The 25,953-nt window shown below is 45.1% G+C and overlaps 1 protein-coding gene across 4 annotated transcripts in view; it reads right to left on the bottom strand.

The window, feature by feature from the left end:
• Positions 1–414: 414 nt before the first annotated feature.
• PPP2R5C (protein phosphatase 2 regulatory subunit B'gamma) overlaps positions 415–25,953 on the bottom strand; it is a 92,132-nt gene continuing 66,593 nt past the window's right edge. For 2 of the 4 annotated variants that reach the window (XM_018558441.1, XM_018558443.1), the window contains 10 exons: positions 23,510–23,569; positions 20,756–20,864; positions 19,179–19,232; positions 17,206–17,376; positions 15,586–15,713; positions 10,093–10,194; positions 8,704–8,776; positions 8,331–8,335; positions 2,923–3,034; positions 415–633 (listed from right to left, as the gene is read on the bottom strand). In XM_018558441.1, the coding sequence (XP_018413943.1) occupies positions 502–633; positions 2,923–3,034; positions 8,331–8,335; positions 8,704–8,776; positions 10,093–10,194; positions 15,586–15,713; positions 17,206–17,376; positions 19,179–19,232; positions 20,756–20,864; positions 23,510–23,569 (946 nt within the window). In that variant the 3' untranslated portion in view covers positions 415–501. Of the gene's footprint in view, positions 634–2,922; positions 3,038–8,330; positions 8,336–8,703; positions 8,777–10,092; positions 10,195–15,585; positions 15,714–17,205; positions 17,377–19,178; positions 19,233–20,755; positions 20,865–23,509; positions 23,570–25,953 lie in introns of those variants that run through there. The other 2 variants (XM_018558444.1, XM_018558442.1) reach the window with 2 other exon arrangements.

Below are 25,953 nucleotides of genomic sequence, written 5' to 3'. Positions count from 1 at the left end.
GCAGTTAAAGCCAATAATCGTGCCCCCCCCCCCAGTCAAAATAATATAATCAGAGACTCGAGTTTAATAAGCGAACAAAAAGAGAACATGGGTTAGCACGTTGACCAAAGTGACAATCTTTCCCGAAGCACCGGTGTCCTTTCTATGGCTCTCTCGAAATAAGGTATCCGCGGGACTTCTGCAAGTTTAAAATCAGCCGCCGCGGGAGTAGCCGATAAAAGACGTAACCCATCGCTCTGCACACATAGTACAGAAGCCATTTTCCTTACCATTGTTTGAACGTCAGATCTTAGGCTGGACGCTGCAAGTTATTGCCTACGGAACAGCGTGGGGAAGAAAAGAAAAGCTCGGACTGCGTGTAAAGAGATCGGTATGGCACAAAAAAAAAAAGTTATTTCTCTTTTTTTTTTCCTACTCTGTAACTGCTTCTGGAGAAGAGAGGGGGGGAGGGGGAGGGAGAGGGAAAAAAAAATCCACAAAGTATGATTGAATTGTCATAGTCTAATGCCCGTCGTGGGTTATTAATTCGTCAGCTCGGCAATGAGATTCCAAGGCTTTCATGGTATAGATGTCCTGAGGCAATTCTGACTTGCGTCGTACGAGAGGTCGGTCCTTCTTTAATTCTCTTAGAGCCTGGAAATGGGAAATTAAAAAAAAAAAACCGTTAGGCCCGGTTCACACCTGGGCGTTTTGTAGCGCGTTCCTACGCTCTGCAAAACGCTCAAACACCGAAATCCCATTATTTCCTATGGGTATGGTTCACACCTGGGCGTATTACAGGCCGCATGAATGCGCTACAAAACGCCCTACGCCCAAAGAAGTACAGGAGCTTCTTTGGGGTGTTTTTGCCGCGCGTATCCATTGGGATACAGCCAGGTAGCCCTCGGAAACGTGCGTTTGTTGCGCGTTTTTTTACCACGAATCGCGGTAAAAACGCGCATATTCGATACGCCTAGGTGTGAACCCAGCCTTAAAGAGGGGAATGCGGAAAATGTTTCACTTGTTGTTTACTTATACTGCAGCAGAGGTGGTGAACATAGGGCACGTGTGCCACAGAGGGGTCCCCTTCATCAGGCTCAGAGTAAACAGGAAAAACCTGTTTACTCTGAGCCTGATGAAGGGGACCCTGCGCGGCCCCCAAAAGTGCTTGATGATACTTTGAGTATTGACTGGTATCAATAAATGGATTTTCACTGACAAGTCTTTGTCGTGCTGGTGACGTTCATATACTTACTTATGCTGAATGCGGCGCCATCCGCGGTCACTGCGAGCACCCTCAACTATCATTTGGGAATTCCGGTAAGGAGTGCTACAGGTCCTTGGACTTTAGAAGATTGGAGCAGACCCTTTTCCTGTTCCCCAGTGCACACAGCCAGTTCCATACAGTTTTACCATTTATTGTGGAGGAACAAGAGTCCTGACCTCAACCCTACCGAACACCTTTGTGGTGAATCTGAAAGCCGATGGTGAGCCAAGTCTTCTCATCCAACATCAGTACCTGACCTCACAAATGACCTTTTGGCTGAATGAGCACACATTCCCACAGACAGACCTAAACATCTCTTGGAAAGCCTTCCTAGGAGAGTGGGGGTCGTTATAGCCAAAAAGGAAGGGAGGTCGGCATTTCATATTAATGGCCAGGTGTCCAAACAATTGTCAATATAATGTACCTTTGAACGGTGTGTTCATTTATGACAGGTATTCAATAGATGCAGAAAAATTTGGTTCCGTTATTTCGTGATTCGGATGCGAAACTCAATTAGGTTCGGATGAAATACGAATTTCGTTAGTTTCGGATGAGTTTACGAACACCACATAAAACCATATACAGATATTAATACTAAAGCTGAATCTCCCAGACCCGAAAGCCATTCAGGTCTGGGAGCCTCAGCTTTGGTAATATATGTATATGGCTCCCAGACCCGAATGGCATTCGTGATCCGAATTTCCAAATGTAAATCGGAAATTTGTATCTCGAATGCCTTTGGGGTCTGGGAGCCTCAGCTTTAGTATTATATGTATATACTCTATAGGGCTCCTATGTTGCCGTAATGAAAATTGGTGTTCAGACCCATTTGGATACATTAAACCGAAAAAAACATCTGATTGGCCAGAAAAGTCACATGTCCCATTCAGTTTATTTTTTTCTAACTAAATTCGGACGGGATCCGAAATTCGGAAACGAAAATGTGGATACTTTTGAATGCAGAAATTCGAATGTGTCTGAATTTTTGAAAATTCATCCGAATTTTTATTCGGAACGAAACGAAAATCGCACATGTCCAGTATTTATATGGCACCGACAATTCACACAGCGCTTACATAGTGGACAGTCACATCAGTCCCTGCTGTCGAGGAGCTTACAATCTAAGGTTTCTATCACACACACACAGGCCAATTTAGAGAGGAGGCAATTAACCTTCCAGCGTGTCTTTTGGAGTGTGGGAGGAAACTGGAGTACACGGATGAAACCCACACAAGCACACAGAGAACATGCAGACTCCATGTCCACAGATTGTATCCGGTCCGGGATTTGAAGCAGAGACCTACAGTGCTGCAAAGTAGAAGTGCCAACCACTAAGCCACTGTGCTGCTCACCCATCTATTTGGAGTCAATGCACAAATCCCAGAAGATTATAAATTCACAAATCCAGAAAGATATACAACAAAATTCATGAGATGAAAGAAAAAAAAAATGTATAAATATCTATATTTTGATTCAATGTGCAATATCAATGTCTTTGGGGGATGAGCAATTGATCTTATCCTCCACAGTTGATAAGGGGGCTTAATTTTATCTTGTTGGCCCAAAACTGCGGCAGTTTGTGAGACGCTGAGATGTATTTTGTTTTTCTTTTAACCTTGTTGCAGCACTTCACATCACAAAAAAAAAGAAATGGCACAAGAATAGAGGGCGGTTACCTGAGATGCCTCTTCCCTCACTGTCTTTTTCAGCATCTGTACATCTTCAAGTAAGGGCCCATCTGTTTCCATCTCAACAGGACTGTTTAGAGGAGATGTGTCAGTGTGCACGGTTCTTTGGACCAATTTGTGTGCAGTCAGAACAGATAACAAAAACTAGATAAACCTCATTAAAAAACCTCAATGTAAATGAAAGGCAATGATGAAAGGCATGCTTTGAGATGAAGGGGTTTAAAAAGAAAATACACACAATTACATACAATACTTTCAGTGGACCAATCATGAAAATTGGGCACGCATTGAGCACTACAAGATCATACGATTATCTTGGGTAGGTTAAAAAAAAAACAAACAAAAAACCCCCAATGACTTCTGGTATGAAAGGAATTCTTCTGTCCAGCTTCTTCATGATCATATATTCTCTGGGTAGCAGGTAGCTCGGAGGGACACAAGTAAAAGTCCCTTTATATAAATACTGGGGTGTGCTTTGTGCTTTTTATGATCCCAGCCTGGATTTACTTTTATAATCTATGTATGTGTCATAAAGCTGATCTTGGGGAATGCGGCCCTCTCTATGCTCACCCACCTCCTTCCCAAACCTATAGATGGGTTAGAAAACAAAAACAAAAGCTACCCACAAGCTCCTTCAAACTTACCTAAATCTGCGGTTATGTGATTCAGAGTCTTCTACCTTTCCCTCTGCAGGGTGGAAGGGTCCATCTGTGGGTGCTCGTGTTGCTGCTCGGGTGACGTGAACACTTCCCATTGGCTGTCCAGTGGCAGGGTCCTCTCAGGCTCCAAAAGTCCATTCTCGGTAGAGGCGCCAGAGAAGGACAAGTGACGGCGGTTTCAGGTAAGCAGATCATGTGTTAGGGTGGGGTTTTTATGTGAATGGGTGGGACACAATATTTGCCCAGAGCAGGGCTTTAAACATGATGAGTGGAATTTATCAAAAACTGGAGCAGACGAAATCTGGAGCAGCTGCACATGGCAACCAATCAGCTTCTCTCTTCAGTTTGTTCAGTTTAGATTTGAACATGAAAGAGAGAAGCCGATTGGTTGCTCCAGATTTTGTCTGCTCCAGTTTTGATAAATTCCCCTCTGGGTGTGTAAGCACAGGTAGGAAAATTCCGGACCTCCAGCTGCGGTGAAACTACAAGTCCCATTAGGCATGGCAAGACTCTGACAGCCACAGGCATGACGGGATTTGTAGTTTCACCACAGATGGAGGGCTGGAGTTAGCCAACCCCTGATATAAAGCCTAAGGATGTTGCGGAATGGCACCATACTCCATACTACACTCTAAATATGGGTGCAACATGGAACCCGGTACAAAAGGTGGAAATAACCTTTAAGGGGCACCCCTCCTTTCTTGAAGATTTAACACACGGCCCAATAAACACCAAAGCTCCAAGAACAGAATAGAAGAGAGCTTGCTCAGAACAGTAGAGAAGTATCTGTGACTTGTCACATGTTTCTCATACAAACACTCCACGGGAGCCTCTCCTCTCAGCTCCTGAAGCATCTGGCTTTAGTTAGCAGCTCTCTGTCACATAGTGGAAGATAACAATAACGGTGATAAATCTTCTCGGGAGAGACACCACCTTATAGCAGATAAACAGCGGCTGGCCGACCATGTATTTTGTCATTTAACCATTTGTCCAGCTGCTGAGATGTTAAAGGGACATATATACATTATGTGATGTACATGTGACCAGCTGTAGGGAAATCCTAATAGGCGTGTTCAATTAGAAAAAACTTAACGCCATTTTTTTATTTCATGCACATGGATTAAGCTTTACAGCTGATCAGACAATGCGTTTCTCTGGCTCAGTCATGCTTATGCTGGGACTACCAGCAAGAGTCACTGGCAAGGGCGTCTCCAGGCAGGGTGTCACACGGAGTGGCCGCCGGGTGACACCCCTCTGGTACGTCATCATGCATGCGGGTGACATAATCGCTCACGTGTGTGATGATGTCACGAACGCTTACCTGCTTGCAGCCATCTAGGTGATGGACACCGGCAAAGAGAGGAGGAGACATTCATCCTGCAGGATAAGGTACGCCGCCGGGTCACCTCCTCTCTCGTGCAACTGCCGGGCTCTTGGTCCATGACCCAGTGCCTGATTTTTTTCAGAGGGGGTGACACCAAAATGACTGTCATTCATTTTGGCGTCCCCTCCTCCTATGGTGTCACCCGGTGTGTGCCGCACCACCCTTATGATGCCACTGGTAGGGGATACCTACATACCGGTATTTGAAATGCCATCATAAAAATATGATACAGCAGCCACATAACTTCCTGAGATGAGAAAGAGGGACAACTTTTTTTTTAGGGTAAACTATGAATGCAAAGGACACGCCCCTTGTGACGCCCCCACTTATGCAGACCATGAAGAGCTAATGAGCAAACAGAAGATTGGTTAAACCCAAAACTGCTTTTTGTCCACCGATAACTTCACATATTATTGTCTCTCATAGAAACAAATGCAGTCACAGAGCAGTTGGATGAATGGTTCTGGTCCCAGGTGGAGCTTCCAGTTCTAGAACAATGTTTTATGAAAATGCTGCCATCATCGGTCTTTAAGATTCAGGCCTTTATTGCCGTCTTTGGCCTTCTCGGGACATTCCCTGTATCTGTCCTCGAGACTACTGCCACCAAGACGGTGGGAAATCCCAAATTTTACAGTGGTCACCAAATCAGGGACCCCCGTTCTGGTAACCATGCAATGAGATTTGTACAATCTTCTTTAGGTATACTATCCACTATGTAGTGCGAGGGCCTGCCTGGCCTGATGAAGACGGAATCCTTTGTTTAGGAGCGCCCTATTACATGGTTTTGGTAAATCTAAAAGGAAACTGTATAATCAAATTGTATAGTGTACGTCCAGCTTAAGAGGGACGTTAGCTCCAGTTTCTCCTTGTCTCCTGGACAGGAAGTGAAGGGAACGCTCCCCAACAAGACACAGACAGCAAAAAGATACATTGAAAGGCGACAATAAAACAATGTTAGTAACTCTTGACCTTCCTAATTCTATATTCAGGGCCTATGTAGATAGGTGTTGCTAACATATGCAGTTTATTATATTTGAACGCGGCCATGTGTTTTACAGGAGGCTGTGTTTGACCTGCTTCACTTCCAAGGCAAACGCATTTGCAATGGGACATGCTGTGACTAGAGAAAAGCACCACAAGGCAAGTCAAACACAGCCTCAGAACCATCAACCACACTGTACCACTGAGGTCCTAAATGCAAACATTAAACATATGTGAACACCACAAGGGGAATTTATCAAAACTGGAGTGGACAAAATCTGCAGCACCAGTGCACAGGAACCAATCAGCTGCTCCCTTTCATGTTCAAGTCTTAACTGAGAACACTGAAGAGAGAAGCTGATTGGTTGCCATGGACAACTGCTCCAGATTTTGTCTGCTCCATTTTTAATAAATTCCCCATCACCTTTTTACGCAAGCCATTAATGTGTTTGTCTGCACCTCCGTTGGAGAGATTTTCCATTACATCCGGCCAAAGTGTGAAGGGAAATCTCCCAAATTTGGAAACCGCAACAACAAAGGTTGATTGGAAAGGCGAGTGGGGGATGGTGGATCCCCAAAGTAATTCTACCTTCAGAAAGTCCTGTGGGGTTAGTAGAGTGCAACAACTCTGGGAAAGCAGCTCTCATATAAAGGGCACAGCCGATTCAGACTGGAACCAGAAGAAGAAAGGACAGTAGTGTCACCCCAACAGGCTGCACCCCAAAACTGTCTTTATTCCAAACTGTTCAAGTTAAATCTGCATGGACAACCAATGCGTTTCAACTGCTGACTAGAGTGCCCTACCAATTTCCAGAATTCTACCAACGCATCCCTCTATGTATGACGATTAATAATAACATAGACATGTCAGGTGTAAAACGCTGCGATTGTGAAATCCTTACACTTGCAGAGCATTCACTTCCTGCTTTGAAAAGGAGAAATTACTTCATTTTGGCAAAGCGTTGCATCCTGGGAAGGTGACATCAGCAGAGCATTGCTGGGAAATCTCATCTGTAATCTCAGGAGATCTCAGGGAAAGGCATTTTCCTCCCCTGAGATGATGTGCATGGTCACATGTGCCAGTGACCCAGGAAGTAATAGGAGATCTAGTAACCTGCCCTTAGTGAACATGGCCACTGTCAGAAGACTGGGGAAGAAAAAAGAAATCAGGTATGCAAAGAATACAAAGCCGGCAATTACGTGTTTGTAGATTGTCACTACTGAACATTTATAAAAGGCGCGTTTGTTGTTATTGTAAAGATCTGGGTAAAGGTCCGCTTTACCTCCTCACATCATCAATTTTCAGATTCCTCCAACATTGGTTTTCCACTTACATCTCTCAACCCCTATTGAAAAGGGACATTTGTGAGCCCCTGAAACGCGTTGGTTGCACATGCAGATTTTGCATACTTTAAGGCCTCATTCACATGGGAATCGGCCGGCATGTACAGCTCCGTGCAGGGACACATCGGGCAGCTCCCGGGAAGGACAGTTGCTGTGTGTGAATAGTACGCAGCCCCTGTCCTTCTCTATTGGAGTACGCGGCCGTATGCCGCCCTACGCTCACCCCAAGTGCAGGTCCGTACGTGTGCGGGTGTCCCGGCTCGGATCCAGACAGGATCCACACTGTCAGCGTATGAGTACACTCACCCGCACGGACGTGCAGGACGGCTGAGCATAGGGTGGCGTACGGCCGCGTACTCCAATAGAGAAGGACGGGGGCTGCGTACTATTCACACACAGCACCTGTCCTTCCCGGGAGCTGCCCGATACGTCCCTGCACGCAGCACAGAGCTGTACATGCCGGCCTTTTCTCGTGTGAATGAGGCCTAATAGAATAAAGACCTTTGGGCCCCAACCTGCTGGTGTGGTGCTCTTGTTATTCTCTCTTCCCCTGGCTGCAGCAATAAAAGCCTGACAGAGGCTGCCCCCACGCTATCAATAATAAAATACGCTTAGGATGGAGCTGGGCTTTAATAAAGTCAGATACTTAAATGTGAACCGTCTCTGTAACAATTCTCTTTACTCTGTACTCCTACCCCCGTACTGAATCGATATTGGATTATGTAGATGTTTACACACAAGGCTGCACTGTACACCGAAATGATCATTACTGTGAAAACATCTTTATTGTACATATTACAAATACCAATATCCAATAAAAAGTGTGCTTCTCTAGATTTCATAAACAGAACAGCAACTAAAGCTTAAAAAAAAAAAAAAAAGGTCACGATAAAATCAGGCAAACACGAAAATTCACTGCGGTTATTCGGAGTATCTACAATAGTCGCAGGAGGCTGCAAAGGTCACAAACAACTGCCTTGCAGTGCAGGAAAGGCCCTAACCCGAGAATGGGGGAAACTGACATCAATGGATGCTTCACTCACAGAGCAGAAATGTGCCATTATAAAGCTGGTCTGATGGGTAAGGGCTCTGCTGCCTGATGACTAGCCAAGCCTGGCGGGCCTGTCCCCAAAACAGGAGTCAAGCAAACGCCCGAGTCCTCTGCGTGTCTGCTGCACAGTCTGACAGACTGATCCGCAGCAATGTGGCAGCTCCCAGCGCTGGTGCTAAACGCAGAGGAGAGAGAGCGTGTGCCAAGGTCAGCCAATTAAAACGCGCAGGCCCTGGGTGGTTGAAGCATCATCAAATGGGAGTGCAACTTTTGCAAAGTCTAGCCAACATGGCTTCATTATCGGGGTTCCAGCAACCACAGATGCATTATGGGAGTCCAGGAGTCCTCACCTGGGGGTTGGATTTGGCTAGGTTTTCTATTTTAACCCAAGCTTCTTCTCTCTCTTTCAGCTTTAGCTTCTCCCTGGAACACAAAACAAGAAGTGAGTGCCTTGGATAAAAGCATGGTCACAGACAGGTAGACAACTTGTGGTTAATGGGAAGTGATCTGGCTATCCCCTTAATAACTAAAATCAAAATGTAATATATTGTAGATTACAAGTCCTGAGATCCAGAGTGGTGACTTAGACCAAGAACATTTTCAGCAATTACAGATAATCTCTTGATCTTGCCAAAAAATGCTGCTGTGTCCTTGTCACTTCCTGTGAGCTGAACAGGACGCAAAAACAATCCCATTTTTCCTTCTGTAAACGACTAATCTCCCCATTACCCATGCAATGAAGATGAAAGGCAGGCATGCTTAAAGTGATATTAAAGCCTTCTTTTCTTTTTAAATATTTCCTACAAGGAGACCCACCTTTGCTTGAGGCTGTTGCCGTTTTTTAGAGTCCATAGCGTCCATAGAGACACACAGCCCTGTGGCAGGCCATGCCCCTTCTCTCTTTGATTGATGGCAGAAGGAGCCTATGGCTCCTCCGCCATCAGTATCCTCCCCCCGCAACCAGGAAGTTCGGGGAACGGAGGACCGCTTCGGGAACGGCGGCGGGTACGCCGTTCAGATAAAAAAAGAGAGTGTGGGGGAGACCAAAGGTGCTGGGCCATTTCTACCCTAATCAAGGTAAAAAACGCCCAGACCTTAATACTACTTTAAAGGGTAATTACACTTTCCCAGATGAATTTGGGGAAATGCAAATAACCCCCTGCAACCTGGCCCCCCTCTGCTATACTTACCTTTGGCCGCCGCTGCCAATGGAAGGGTAATTCCATTTTTCCAAACTCACCTGGGAAAGTGGAATTACCCTTTAAAGTCCAGCCTGGGTGACAACCACGGCTCCATCCATAGATAGTGAAGAAGACTAGATGACCCCATTAGAAGACTGATGAGGTCATACCTCTGCTCACTCAGAACTCGTCTCCCTTCAGCTTGTTCCTGGTCAGCTCATTTGCACGCAGCACAGATGCCCAGTTTAAAGCAGGAGGATAACTATCAACTCAAACTCGGGTACCTACACATCGATCCAGAATTCAGCTTGACCCAATAGCATACTATGATGACCGCCTCCCATAAGACTGGATGCTGATTGCAGTGCAAACATAATAGACCTTTTGAAAAGACTGACACTTAGCTATGCATAAAGGTTTCAATGTGGCACAATCTCTGCTTTTCACAATAGGAAGAATCTGTTGTTCCTCTTTAGTAAAACCTCTACACCCCCCGGTGGTTGGAAGCAGTGTTCAGAGAATACCGAGGAGGATGGTTATGTAACAGGCAAAACTTACTTTTGTTTCTCTGCTTTAAACTGTTGGGTGCAGTCATCGAATAGTTTTTGGTTCATTTCCATAAACAGCTTCAACGCGTTGTATATCAATCCGTGTATAGTCCTGAGGGAAATACAAATATTGCAACTGGTGAGGAAAGGAAATCCTTGACGACGGAAAGTTACAAAGCAAACTAAAACCCCCATTCACGGCTAAGAAAAGCTCATGAAAGATAGCCGGCACCTCTATGTGGTGCAAGCAGCGAGGCTGTTAACACGACAAAGTCTAGCCGATCATCATAATACATTCTGCCTTGTCTGGGCTTCAGTTTTAGTACCGAACTTCCATTTCTGAACTTATTATATGAATGTCGGGTCCTGAGTGCCATTTTTGGTGTGACAAACAGAATACAGGAAACCAGATCACTCCTCTCACAACTGTTTTTTTTTCTGGGGTAGGCAAACTCTGGCCTTCCAGTTGGGGTGCAACTGCAAATCCCATTAGGCATTGCAAGACTCTGGCAGCCACATGCATGACGGGATTTGTAGTTTGCCAATAATAGGATGTCTCTTGGCTTATTCTGTGCTGTCGCGCATAGGTTCACCACCTCTCCAGGTACACCTTCTGCTCCTAGTCATATAGGGCTTGTTCACACCAGCAGCCACACTCTCTCTCTCTCTCTCGTTTTAAACGTACCTGTGTCTTCGCCGCGCGCTCCCATCCGAACATCTGAAGAGACTTGGGCGGCCGCAAAAGATCTTGGGGCGGGCCCATGTCCAGTTCAGATGTTCGGGCCGGAATTAAAGGAGAGATACAAGGTAAGTCTATGGAGCAGCATGCACCCGCATGCAGACACTGTGGGACATGAGAGAAGGAGGAGGACAGAGGAGTCAGCCCTGGATCGGAAACCCACAGCAGCGCTGGAGGGACAGCTCAAAAGGATAGGAAAGAAGATGATGATCGAATAAAGGAGGCATCATTTAAGTCCTTACACTAACATTGGGTGGGGGGGAAAAAATTTAAAAAAGCCTTTAATGTCAAAGGCTTGACATTGTGATTGTACCGTATCTCACTGTGGTGCATTTAAATTAAAAAAAAAAGCACTGCATGCTGTACTGTTTTGTTTTTTTAAGCACACACCACCGGAACGCAGTGCCGTGAACTGTCTCCACCCATGACAAGGCACGTTGTCTTGTTTTGCATTCGGGCTGTACTGGAAAAAAAGCCAGTGTAGCCTAAATGCAGATGGTGTGAACGAGCCCACACGGTAACCACTAAAGTGCATAATAGATGAATCATTTGGCAATGCGTCAGCATTACTAAACCACGTGACTATTTTGGGTTTAAAAAGGGCTTTTCTTGCTATAGATAAAAAAAACTGCTGCTCCCACAACTAAGCTTATGACCCAGAAAGCTAGATCACATGTTCTCCGCCCCCACCGGAGCACTGTGGTTGTTTCACATTACAAGTCTGTTGCAGGTAGACGGACCTTTTCTTTTAGACTTGTAGTAGGAGAAGAGGCTTAGAAGGGCACAATATATATTATAATCCAAAGCAAGAGGAAAGAAGGAAGTGCTTTTTCCTATTTAAATTTTGCAATGTAGACGTGTGCACTATTTATTCTTGCAAAGTGTTTATTTTACTGACAGATTCATAATAAAGAGAACCTGTACAGCCATTAATATGGGAGCTGCCATTGCCGACTTGTTTTCTTAAAGTGGTCTGTCTGAGGCCGTCATCCTGATCATGGATTGAATACCTAGTCAGCCCCTGACCTGTTGAAATGGACCTGAACTCTTCTCCCAATCCGGCTCTCCATCCCCTAACAAGCAATCTGCCAATAAAGAGTTTTCATAGTGACCTAACAACCGTTCCAGGCTCTCTCTGGCTGCGGGCCCGGCAGGAGGTTCACATGGCCCCCGGTCATTATCCAGGAAATGTGTTCAGGCCGAGCCAGCCAATTAATGTCTCTTCCTGAACACAGTTCCTGGATGATGACAGCGGCCATGTAGCCCTCCAGCTTTGGACAGAGACAGGACCCGCAGCTGGAGGGGGCCTGGAACAAGTTGATGGATAAGTATAGGAAATGCTTTAGTGCCAGATTACATGGGGAGGGGGCAGAAAAAATAAGCATAATTTTGAGTTTGTGATTTCTTTTTTTCATTTTGCATTTTATGGCACAGTACTACTAAACCTTAAAGGAGAACTATGGGGTCAGTGTTTTTCCCCATAGTTCTCCTTAGGGTAACGGGAGGACACAAACTAGCGTCCTCCCGTTACCCTAAGCTCAGTATACCGCGAACTACAGCTCACGCTATACTGAGACGCCGCAGCCGGAGCGGATCCCGACTTAGACGACGGGATCTGCCCAGCTGCGTGAGTGACAGCTGGCTCTGCCTATCTAGAGGCAGAGCCAGCTGTACCCGCCCCCTCCACCGTCCGTTCCGCCAGTCAGCGCTGGCGGATCGGAGCGGGGAGAGGGGAATCCAGCCCCTCCCCCTGTCATGGCAGAGAGCCGTCACAGGATCGAGAGGTGAGCGAACCGGTATGTGTTCGCTCACCTCCCGATCTACTGAGCCGACCTGTGACAGTCTCATTGTCACAGGTCGGCTAGAACTATGAGGTGAGTGAAAAGTACTCACCTCATAGTTCTCCTTTAAATGGGAACAAGTTACATTAGATGAAAGAGCTGCTGAGGATATTCAAAACTAAGTCCATGTAGCCACCCCCCAACATCAATCAGTGCCCCTCCACTCCAGGCTCCCTGCCTCATTTGTTTGTTTAATTATATTTACCTTTTTACAACGTCTTCAGGACAGGTCACGTGCAGGGTCCTCTTCCAATCTTCTTGCAAAGGTGGGCAGTCCTCAATGATGCAAAGAGTGGCGTTGACTTTGCATCACTACGCACTCTTATGGTGACACCCCCTTCTGGAGGCAGGTCTGTAATGCCTTTCACTCAACAGTATGTTCTCATTCTTCTGTATTAAAGCCCCCCAGGACCTCTGGTGGTGGAAAAGAGGTACTGCGAAGGACAGCTCTGGGATAGAGGTGGCCATTGCAGCCATTTTTTTTTTAAACACAAGATAGGGCTCCTTTTTGCTTACACAAACTTGGACTGGAGCCGGGCTTTAAACAATTAGGATATCCAACATCTAGATAACTTTGCCATGAATCTGATTACTCTGTTAGCTTTTAGGTCAGGCAAAAGGGGACAGCAAAATGTAAACTTCTACATCACTACTGAACGGGAAAGCAAGCAGTGCGTTGTTATCACTCTGCGTTGTATCACCTTCATTACACGTGTCTGTTGAAATATCATGGCCCTATTACATATCCAATATTTTCTACAGAAACGACTGGAAACGGTCATCTAGTTCATGGCTAGCAGTCTGCAGGACGATAACATCACTTCCATGGTCTGACAATATAGACATGGACAAACTAAAGTATGTGTCAAGTCAAAACTCTTTTTGATTTAGGATAGAGCAGGGGATGGTTAGTAAGGCCAAATTAGTGGTGGCACGGCATTCCCCCACTGCTTTGTAATGTATAGCTGCGGGGTGGGCAATGTACTAGCTGTAACTGATTAGGCCGGGAGGGGCGCGTGTCTGTGGCCGGTTCATATGGCCCCCTGGGCCGTTTCCATCCCCTGTGCATAAATAATGGTTAGAACTCATCCATATTTTATTTTTCCCCCATTTGTGTCTCACTTACATTCCAGTCCCTGATTTATCCTCCCCTTGTCCTACAGCTACAACAGAAAGTGAGAGGACATCTCCTCCTTAGGTGTCACAAGAATAAGTGTCCCGATTGGAAGATTTTCCTGCAGTTACTGTTCTGGAAACTAGGGATGACAGATATTTTCCGAGTACCAGTGCAGATACCTGGCATTTTAATGAGAACTACCAGGGTTGCAGTGGTTGCAGCTGGGACCGGGCTCTGGCACTCCACCACTGTCCTGAAATCATTAGTCGATATTGTTTTAGAAAAACTGTCACATGACACTAAACAAAAATGTACCAGTACTTGTAAAACTGGTATCTGTGCATCCCTTTATTTATAAAAACAAAATCATACATTAGAACAGAGATGTACAAATCCCGGGAGCTCTGTGTGCTCCTTACACATGACGACAGCTGCCTCCTAACTTTTGCATTTTTCTCTAGTCTAGTCTTGGAGCTGAAAAGTATCTGTACTCGTACTTGGTATCTGTGCAACCCTACTGGAGACCAATTTTGTTTTTTCGCTCACCTCTGACAGTGGTCACCAGGACAAATAGAAAGGGTGAATCTCATCAGCGAGGACAAAGATGACAATAAAAACATACAAATATAACCTCTCAGCAGTCAACCCAAAACTAAGAAGGAAAAAAGTTTGCCTTTGACACACTATAAAAGAGCGTGACGAGCACGCAGGGGACTGGAATCTTATAGAGTGCAGCCAGGACACAGCCATCTGGTCCGACAGGTTTGTGAAAACAGAGCTGCTATCAATCAAAAGTTCATCTGAGGGAACAACACAGAAGACGTCCCTGGAACGCTTGCCAAAGGTTATCCCGGACATTAATTACACGCTAGTTCTGAAGTTTGTGACACCGAAACCGTCACAAGAATAGAAATTGACTGATAGAAGAGCAAACTACTTATGTGAAGCCATCCATGCATATGTTGCTCTAGTTAAGATTACTCTTGTTGGTAGGAAAGACTCGTCCTCACAGATAAGTTGGGCATTTGCCTCAAGTGTTGAGGACTCTATAAGGGCCTGGTGTTGATGGACCTTTGAAACTGATGCCATCGACACAAGTCTGATGCAGCTGAGATCATTCAGAATTCAATGATAGGTATATTTGACCACCTCCTGACCTGCATTTGACCGGCCTCAAGAGGGTTTTGCATACCTATAAACTTGTATGAGAATGCCAAATCTGTCTGACGCAAGCAAAGGCCCATCGGCCCAGGCATGAAGAAAAAGAAAGCAATCTAAGACAGGGCAAGGAGGAAGCTCTCCTGCTCAAGTGTACCTTGTGGTGCTTACTATTAACCTGCATGTCTTGTCTCAGACATTTTCCCATGCTTGTCTCAGACATATTGCAGAATAATAGCCGATAATCCTGCCAGTAAACTCCTAACTTCCTGTAGTGAGCCGACAATGCTGCCTCTGCTGTGCTGAAATCCCAAGCAATGTAGTCAGCCCGACCCAAGTTCTGCAGAACACCTCTCCCTTATGTTATGGAGATGAGGAGGAAGGGGGAACGAAGGAGCTTTTGAAGCTTTATATCTCTGTAATTGTTTTACAAATAATCATGCGATACATTAAAAAATTTTCCCAAGAGCACTATGGGGTATCTAAAATGATGGATGAACTACGGAAGCCACTTGGATGCCCGCTGAAACATCTTTAACATTTCTAAACCAGCCCGGCTGTGAATGTGACCGACAACTACGAGCTGCACCACGGCCTGGAGAAATAAGAACTTTCATAAACATACGTTAAGAAAAACTATTTTCTTACTTGTTCCAATGTGTCTTGGAGTTCCGGTACAACGATGGGAACATAATGGGTAGGATTTTAGCTGCGTTATCGCTGATTAAGCTCATGATGTATTCGTTATTCCAATAATATAAAGCTCTTTCCGCCACCTGGAATAAAACGGAAGCATTAAAGACTCTGATGGTTATACACAAAAGGGTGAAGGGTTTGGAGAAGGCAGCAGAAGGGAACAATCTAGGACCGTGGTTCTCAACTGGTGGCTCGTGACCCAAAAGTGGGTCGCGACCACATGTTCAGTGGGTCGCTGCATGCCTTTCACTGCACTAGGTGAGAGACTCTTCAGCCTCCCCCATAGCGCAGCACTGTCAGTTCTCATGCCGAGCAGCCATTCAAAATATGTTGCCTGGCGTCGAATGTCAGCTTGAGGTGGAATAGGCTGGGTGTACGGCCGTGAGGGAGCTCCATCCATACATGCATAGCTTATAGCTCGGGTGACTGGAGTGATGTCACATTTTGGCTCCCAGCACCCCTACAGGGAGTGCAAGGGAGCTGTACAAGCAATGCACCTATGGATGGAGCTGTCACAGCACAGCAGCCCACACTGAACCCCTACTGTTTATTCTGGTGCAGGAGGTTCATTTGAATAGCACCCCAAACACACCACCCACCCATAGTTTGATCGCTTGCACTGGAACATGCAGTACATCAATGCCGTGCGTTCCAGTATGGGTCGCGACTTAATGACCAAGGACAGATGTGGGTCCTGAGGTTATACAGGTTGAGAATCACTGATCTAGGACAACATAGCCGATTTGGAAAAATTCTCCAATTCAGTTCACTTTCCAGTTCAGCTAGTTTGGCCTAGATTGTTCACTTCTCCTCCCTTCTCCAAACTCTTCACCCTTTTGTGAATCAGTTGTTGTCAACTCTACTGATGCTGCTAAATTTTTCTTGGGCGCCTAAGCTTTAATCACTCCTTAGCACAAATGAGTTAAAGTGTACATTAATAAAATTGGGGTGAGGGTGGATTTCTCGCATCTGGTGCAACATATACGTTATGTAAACAAACCCACAAACTACTAACGCTGATCCCCCTAAGGGCACAGTCACACCATATCCAATGCGTTCCGGTGCGGTTGGAGCCTGGAATGCACCGGATCGCATAGATCAAGCAGGGCCGGGTTTTGGGGTTGGAGGGGGCATGTCAGTGCCATTAATGTCAATGGCACCGCAGACACGCCCCCACCCCCAGTGTGATCGCTCGCAGCAGAATGTGAGGTACAGGAATGCAATTTGTTCCAGCGCAGTGCGATCGGGAAAAATAGTGCATGCAGCATTTTTGAAGATTACACTGCTCTGGAATGGAGGGCATTCCTGTACTTCGCATTCCGGTGTGGGCGATCGCACTGGGGGCAGGGGGCGTGTCTGCGGTGCCATTGACATTAATGGCACATACACACCACCCCTCCCGCCCCAGAACGCTGCCCGTCTTGATTTATGCAATCCGGTGCGTTCTGGACTTGAACCGCACCGGAACGCACTGGACATGGTGTGACTGGACTCTAAAACACAAGTAGCATTGCATATAAACACTTCACACGCTGAATAATAAGCTTTCTAACATCACAAAGGACGGCATACCTGGAAGTGCGGGCTGGACACACACTTGGCTAGCTGTCGGAAGAGCGGCTCCATGACTTTTACAAATTCCGAAGGTTCTATGACGTCTAAAATTTCCTCTAGCTCATTTAAAAACATGACTTCCTTTGGACTGTGAGTCTTCGGCCAATACTTGAGCAGCGCCATAACCACCTGTAGAGAAGCACAATCCAAATCAAAGCACAGCCCAAACACTTCTCAGAAGACTGGGACCCCTGTATAAGGAGTGTCTGAAAGGAGAACAGTCTGTGTGGCCCATAGTGAGGGATGGGATTCGTTCTAGTATGTGATGAACAAAACAAGTGGTTGCTGTGCACAGCAGAGTCACAAAACTGCAAAAAGTGGAAGTGAAGCTAAACTCTGTAATAAATATATATTGCCGAAATAAAAGGGCCACGCGTATAGGTGAGCTTTGTGTATTTCTTCCAGATCTCTGCAGTAATCCAGTGTGAGACTTTGCCTCTGTGCAGGAGCCTGGTTTTGGCAGGTCACATGACTGACTCTGCTCCAAACACAACTCTATCGGGCAATGAAGGCTCCACACCATGGATCTCGTTTTATGAATGGGGTGCAAAATGGGGATCTCCGTGTGTGTACCCCAAAAAATCAGTGGGGAATATTGATTTTGGTATCCCTACAGCACAGCTATATATACACTATATATACAGAGCAAGACAGATGCATGAACGTGTCGGCTCTTCCCACCCAACACTGCAGAGAACCCTTCTAGAATACCAGTATGTAAAAATTGTATGCATGTTTATCACCTTCTAGCAAGAGCCTGTCCTGGTCTATATACAGGTGAAACTCGAATAATTAGAATATCGTGCAAAAGTAATTGCAGTAAGTTCTGCAAAAAGGGCCCAAACCAAGTACTGAGTACATATGCATGCTTGTACTTTTCAGAGGTCCGATATTGTACAATCCTTGTTTTATTGATTGCATGTAATATCCTACTTTTTTGAGGTTGTGGATTTGGGGTTCTTGGGGTTTTCATGAGCTGTAAACCATAATCCTCACAATTATGACAAATCACGGCTTGAACTATCTTGCTTTGCATGTAATGAGTCTATCTCATATATTAGTTTCACCTTTTAAGTTGCATTAGTGAAATAAATGAACTTTGCACGATATTCTAATTATTCGAGTTTCACCTGTATACTAGGGATGCACCGATACTGGCTTTTCCATATCACCGATAGTGAGTACAGATACCGCTGCTTTCCGATGACATGGAGCCGGCTTCCCGGGCAATCTGGCTCCATGTTCTCCTACGGCACTGCTGGTCATGGGAAATCTTCCTCTGACTGCAAGTTCCGGTATCAGGGAAGGTATCAGAGCATTTGAGCGAGTACTTGCCCAAATACTCAGCATCGGTGCATCCCTAATATATACCATGTGAGATATGCATTGTGACCAAAGCAAGAAGCCCGCCCCTTGTTTTCTGATGTACAAGACAGATGATGAAGCACGTACCTAACACAGCTCATTGAAATGTCCAAAAGAAGTCACCCGCACTGCAAAGGTCCAATGTGTTCAAAGCCTCTTTTATTCAGACGTTATATAGACATTGTAAAAGCAACATTTCGGGACCAAACCTTCATCAGGCATCGTCACTGTGTTTGCCTGACGAAACGTTGCTTTTACACTGTGCCACCATGTCTGTATAGCGTCTGAAGAAAAGAGACTTTGAACACATTGAACCTTTGGAGTGCGGGTGACTTCTTTTGGACATTTCCATGAGCTGTGTTAGGTACGTGCTTCATTGTCTGTCTTGTACACCAGAAAACAATTTCTTTCCTACTAAAACAGCCCATGAAAATATTCAACAACCCAAAAATGTTTATTATTTTGTGCTACATGTATGTAAACATGTATGTAAACAGATGACTGTAATTGTAAAATAAAAAAAAAAGACAGAACACGAAGGATCAAAACAGAAGAAAAACATTTACCGGTTCAGTAAGTGTGCTGTCCTTCTCTAAAAACTGAACTACACAATACGCCAGCTGGAAGAAAACAAATACATGGGATTAATAATTACAATACAAAACAGAGAACACAAAAATCGGACAAGGCAAGACACCTCTGTGGTCACAGTAAAACAAAATGCAATGTGGTATAAATGTTCAAATAAATCCGGCCTTTTTAATAACACATTTACATTTTTTCCCCAAACAAGAAATAATTGAAATCATTTAAAGCAAAACTCCAGCCATAAACTAGATTAAAAAAACATGTAGGGCTGAAACCAACTAATCAATTATGAGAATAGTTGCCAACTATTCTCATTATGGATTAGTTGGTTGGCTCCCCTAGCTCTCTCCTCCACGCTGGGAGGAGGGCACCGCAAGCAGTGGGCGGGTGCAATAACCTTCTATTGGCTATAATTTGAAATGGCCAATAGCAGGCTGGCTATTGCACCCGCCCACTACCTGCTGTATTTACATTCCGCTGCCGTCTGCGGGAATCTTGCCACTGGTAGCCCTAATTCCCGGGCTGAAGCTATTCAAGCGCCATGGGTTTACAATTCAATTATTTAAAAAACAACACATATATATATAGTGGGACACAAATACATTTTTGGTTTCAGCCCGACAAATTCTACTGTGGGAGGGGCGTTGCAGTTCCATTAATTTCAATGGCACTCCAAAACGCGCCTTCCACCCACAGTGTGATCGCCCGCACTGGAACGCACGGTACCGCAATGATGAGCATTCCAGTGCAGTGCGATTGCAAACATTTGTGCATGCAGTTTTATTCTGAAGTAAACTTTATCCTTGTAACACGGCATTTCTGTATTTTATTTTAAATTAAAAAGGTATGGTAATTATTTTTTATCCGATTAATCGGAAAAATAAATTGGCCAACTAATCATTGAAAATACTCATTAGTTGCAGCCATAAAAAAAAATGAATAGATCGTTTAAATCACAAAAAAAAACAAAACAGCTTGGTCTGCAACATTCAGCTTTAATACAGAGATTTTCCCCTGCAGTACTTTGTTTCTGCAGTTCGATGTCTTTAGTCTGATGGGCAGCATCATTCAACCCACTTCCTCTGAGCCCAAGTCATCCTGTACCCACCCCCATCCTGTGACTGGGCAGTGAAAGGAGAAGCAGCACAGTGATCAGCTTATCTTAGTGGTAAGCACTTCTGCCTCACAGCACTGGGGTCCCTTGTCCCTTGAATCTCAGCCAAAACACCATCTGCATGGACTTTGCACGTTCTTCCCCCCTTTATCGCAGGTGCCAATAAAGAGGAGGGTGGACTCCAAGGTGGGTGACAACAAACATCAAACATCAGAAAAGATAACACAGCCAGTGCTCCCCTAAAAGCGTGTCTGAGCACGACACAATATTGATCACTAAAATATAAATTTTGAACTGTCCTTTCACATTATAATGGGAGGTTTTGGCAGGATGGGAGTCCAGACTTCATATGTTGGCATGTGACCGACCCGGGCAAGGGAGACACTGTTCTGACATTGAGAAATGGAGGCAACTGAATGTTAGGAAAGCTTAGATCATTACCTGTGGATGGTAGACACTGAGTGACTTGACTTTGTGTAATGGTAATAACACCTTGAGCAAGAATATTTTGTGCTCTTCCTTTAACGGTAAGGCAAACCCGTTAATTATGCTGAAAAAAAAACCAAAACCAGACAATAAGGTTTAGCATTGTGAGATGATCTTTTAGCACAGTTATTGGTTTTTTGACTCCCTCCTCCAAGTCTTATATTGAACTCTCCTCGTTCCTGCCAGATTTTCGCTGGGTCCAGCACAGCTGCCAATGCCAAGTCTCTGGGCTGGGCATGTGCAAAAAAATATTGATTTATCCCAATGGAAAGGCCATCTATCATGTGTCCCAAAGGTAGACGGCCCCTCTATAGTGATAAATTAAGGTGTGTTTCTGCACATGTGCAGAAGAAGCAGCTCTGCGGCCTCGGAGACTTTGCAGCAGACACAATGGGGGGAAATTTATCAAAACTAGAGCAGATCAACCAATCAGCTTCTCGGTCTCATTTCTAAATCTTACCTGAGCAAACTGAAGAGACAAGCTGATTGGTTGCCATGGGCAACTGCTCCAGATTCTATCTATCTACTCCAGCTTTGATAAATTCCCCTCAATGTCGCTTTCAGTGGGCCTAAGAGTGCAGATAAGGCAGGAACAAGGATAAAAGGTAATATAAGATTGGTTGCTGGAGCTGGGAGCCGCACTCTGCCATGGCAAAGTCTCCGGGATGGCCATCTTCTGCTGCACAGGATCATAAAATATCAATTAATTCCTATGGCGAGGCACTTATATGTCCCTAAGGCAGTTGACCTCTCCATAGGAATAAATGAAAGAGATTATCCTCTGCAGATGAAGCGGCTGCATGGCTTTGAGACTTTGCAGCAGTGGGTCTAAAAGCACAGATAAAGCAGGAACAAGGACAAGGGAACATAAGACTGGGGCTGGAGTAGTTTATATACGTTCATGTTTTATCCACCCAGGTACGCACCCTAAATTACAACTAAAAGAAATGTGTGTCTTACTGCACTCCTTACCGGATCTCCTAGGAGAAGATGTCTGTAATAGGATGCTTGTAGCGACCACGGAGGCACCGTGTAAGTAGTAATTCCAAAAGATGTCACCGGCACTCCAAAAGTAGATTCAATAAATTTTAATGACAACGGTCATTCAAAATCACAAGTACTTTCGGGGCCACGTAGGGTCCCCGTCATCAGGCTCAGAATAACACACTGTGCAACCCAAACCTACATATATACATGGCGGGAAACATGTACTGGTTATGCAATTGCCCCAAAGTACTTGTGATTTTGAATGACCGTTGTCATTAAAATTTATTGAATCTACTTTTGGAGTGCTGGTGACACATCTTTTGGAATTACAACTAGACACAAGATATAAAAATAACTATCCATGCAACCAAAAAAAAAAAAGACACAACCCCTCCACAAAATGTATTCATAAGACTGGTGGAGGCCCCCCAAACCCATCTCACATGCAAATGATTGGCCGCTGCATAAAGAACAATTCCGTGATGAAAAGTCTCAACAATCTGAATGCAAAACCCTTTTTAGTTCAATAAGTGTTTATTGAGGGTTTTTTTACAAACAAACAGATATACATAGACAGAGCATAGCAGCCCAAGAGGGCAGCTATCACTGAACAACACGAATATGCATGAAAGGTACAGTTTCGCAAATTGTCATGTGATAGTAGTACATCCAGATGTAGGAACCATTTAATCCATGCCGTCAGTTCAGTAAGTGAATAAGGAAATGGCTCTTATTTCAGGAGCACCGCAATAATTCAGCCTCCGTGATGGAAGCAGTCAATAAACAACAGCAATGGAAGGGTAAATTAGCCTATACCAACCATCATATAATACTGAAATACCGGTATAATGTAAGCCATACAATAATGCCAAATGTATGCCTTTGAAAACAGAACACAATATAGAAGAGGAAGGCATAAGAACCAGGAAGAGACATAGAAACTAAAAGAGAGTTAAAGGAGAACTATGAGGTGAGTGCTTTTCACTCACCTCATAGTTCTAGCCGACCTGTGACAATGAGACTGTCACAGGTCGGCTCAGTAGATCGGGAGGCGAGGGAACACATACCGGGTTCGCTCACCTCTCGATCCTGTCACGGCTCTCTGCCGTGACAGGGGGAGGGGCTGGATTCCCCCCTCCCTGCTCCGATCTGCCAGCGCTGACTGGCGGAACGGACGGGGGAGGGGGCGGGTACAGCTGGCTCTGCCTCTAGATAGGCAGAGCCAGCTGTCACTCACGCAGCTGGGCGGATCCCGACATCTAAGTCGGGATCCGCTCCAGCGTCTCAGTATACAGCTCGCGGTATACTGAGCTTAGGGTAACGGGAGGATACTAGTTTGTGTCCTCCCGTTACCCTAAGGAGAATTATGGGGAAAAACACTGACTCCATAGTTCTCCTTTAAAGATAAAGATGCATGGATAGTGGAGAAGGACGGAGGGGGAAGAGGAAGACAGGAGGACAAGGTAGGTTTGGAGGGACGAAATGACACCTCACAGAGGAAGAGTCACACAGTAAAGGAGCCCACAATGAGGGACAAAGACGCTCCCCCACCCCCTCCGCTGCGCCACATAACATTAGAGAAGTTAGGGGAGGATCTCAGCCGAGAACAAAGCAGAGGCCCGAAAGTCGAGCCACACGAACAATGCAAAACCTTTTATCCTAAAGTCTGCCCCCAATGTGTAAAATGGGGAAGAAGGCAAGCAATATGATAGTCATACAAACCTTCCCAGGATTTCCAAAAGCTCCGCTATGCCGTTGTGGTGTTCCGTTTCATAAATAAACCTGAAAAAAATAACATCAAGCATTAGAAAAAAGGGCCGGGTTGCCTTCCACCTTTACGGCTGCTAGAACTAATCACGGCGCCAACTGAGAAACGGTCAAATGTTCGCTGCCAAGTGACCTTGTAGACACGTGGAATTCTACATCCATGCCAACGTTCGATCGCTCCGTCCACAACCCCCACTTTGAAATTAAACTGAAAACATTTTCCATCTGGCACAGTGAGAGCCTGTGCGGGTTTTATGAAACACGTCAGGTAATAAAGTTTACAGTGCTGCTTTCACTGCCCTTCCTGATAACGTTACAGGCAATACATCTTGCAGACACCAGTGGCTTTTATATACATCCCTGAAGTTCGAGGTGTGCACAGTAACAGGTCTGCGGAGCAACACGATACCAAGGTATGACGGAAGCTGAGTTAAATAGAAAAGAACACATGTAGAACGTGTCCATTTATATCTCCTGGGCGTACAGGAACTGGGCTCCACATAGAAAGTCCCCCGCCCCCATGTACAAAAGGACTATATAAAGTGTCACATTTTCAGTGTAAATCTGTGCAACTTCTTTATTTATACACAATTCTGCTGTATGATATTGTTAGGACCCAAGCAAAAAATATACGGCACATTGTCAATGTGTGCACAATATGTTTTCTAGCAGGAAGAGCTTCAAAAGATAGTAGTTCCCTGTTGCCATACCTCTTTATTAAAATGAAACCTATAGTGAAAGACCTAGACTGCCATCTGTAACCTTCTAAAAATGTTATCTGTCAGACGGCAGGCTGTTATGCTGATTTAAAGTCATTTTTTTAATGGGCCCCCAGCCTGTGTACAATATAAAAAAAAAGCTGATAAACACTCCCCTGTAATCAGGAGCTGTGACCTGCAATACCTCTCGTCCACCACAAGATGTCCTGAGATATAAAGCATCACTTAAAGTGGCACTAAACTCATAAGTTAAATCTTAAAAATGCATTCAGGTACCTTCACTATGAACAACAATGTATCTTATTTGTGTATCACTCGGTTGTAGATCCTCCAATCATCTCTGAATTGGTGCTGACACTGTCCTTCCTTCAGGAGGGGGGCTACTATTGTTCCCCATGGGCCCTGTGTGTGTTGTAAAGTAGTCACCGCTCCAAGCTCACTCCCGGGCTGGACTACAATCTCAATACAAATTGGTAAACTAAACATGAGATTGTAGTCCATCCCGGGAGCGAGCTTGGAGCGGTGACCAACAGGCTGCAGAAGGTAAATATGAAATATGCATATCCAATATTTCATACTGTCCAGATGGAAAAGATTTAGATCTTTTTTTTTTTAGTTCTGAACACACAGGAAGAATATATGAAAAAAAGGATTTACACCAAGGGAAGAGGAAATCATCATCTGCTACTTAATAAGCAAGACCAACAAACCACCTTCCTGATTGATGGAAACTATAAAACACAGCTCTAGACTCCATACCCCTGGAACTAAAAATGACATCAGCCATTACTAAGCAGCAATCTGCACGAGAAAAATGGGCACAAAAGGAGCGATAAAACACCCGTGGATATATCCTTGCCGCAGACGCACAAATCATGGCACAATGAATCTGACTGAATCCTTCAATTAGTTCATTGAGTAGGTTTGAAAAGAAAGCCTGAGCACCAAGAATGTTCTGTTCTATGCATTGGGGGACAGCCATCATGGGTAAAATAACATTACGATCAAACCCACACACAAAAAATGCCCTTTAAAACAGAAAAGCTGATGAAAAAGTATTCGTTGCTCCCAAGTCCCTTATACTGGGTCACCCCCGGGGCTGACCGGGTACCAAAGCTAAGTGGAGACTCATCACCCGCACCGAATAAATCTGAAACAAGCTGGTGGCACAGTGTAAAAAAAAAATCCAGTGTAAATGAAGCTTTATTATTCCAGACAAGCAAAACCAAGCCCTGCCTGGGACCTTCTCCTCTGCCGACACATTTTACCCAAAACTAGGCTGAACTCCGGGCTAAGTAAAAATTGTCTACATACAAGACACGTGTGTATTCTTCCTGAAATCCTGCTGAGCATTGGATTACTGCACAGGTCTGAACGATCATTGCCTTCTGTACAGAAGCTTCCTATAATAAAGACCGGTCACAGCTGCTCCCTCTCCTTGTGCAGGGTGACTGGTCATTTATCTGCCCTCTCCTGTAATACAGACTGGTCATTGCTGTGCTTTCTCCTAGTGCAGGGTGACTGCTCTCGTCTCCGCCCATGCTGTAATAAAGACCGCACACTGCTGCTCTCTCCTTGTGCAGGGTGACTGGTCTGGTCTCCGCCCGCCCCCTCCTGTAATAAAAGACCAGCCATTGCTGCTCTCTCTCCTTGTGCAGGGTGACTGGACTCATGCACGCC

Source organism: Nanorana parkeri, unplaced genomic scaffold (genome assembly GCF_000935625.1).
Source record: "Nanorana parkeri isolate BGI_ZX_2015 unplaced genomic scaffold, ASM93562v1 scaffold339, whole genome shotgun sequence".
NCBI classification, from domain to species: domain Eukaryota; kingdom Metazoa; phylum Chordata; class Amphibia; order Anura; family Dicroglossidae; genus Nanorana; species Nanorana parkeri.
Note: the sequence above shows the minus strand (reverse complement) of the source record. Positions and strands in the feature narration are given on the sequence as shown.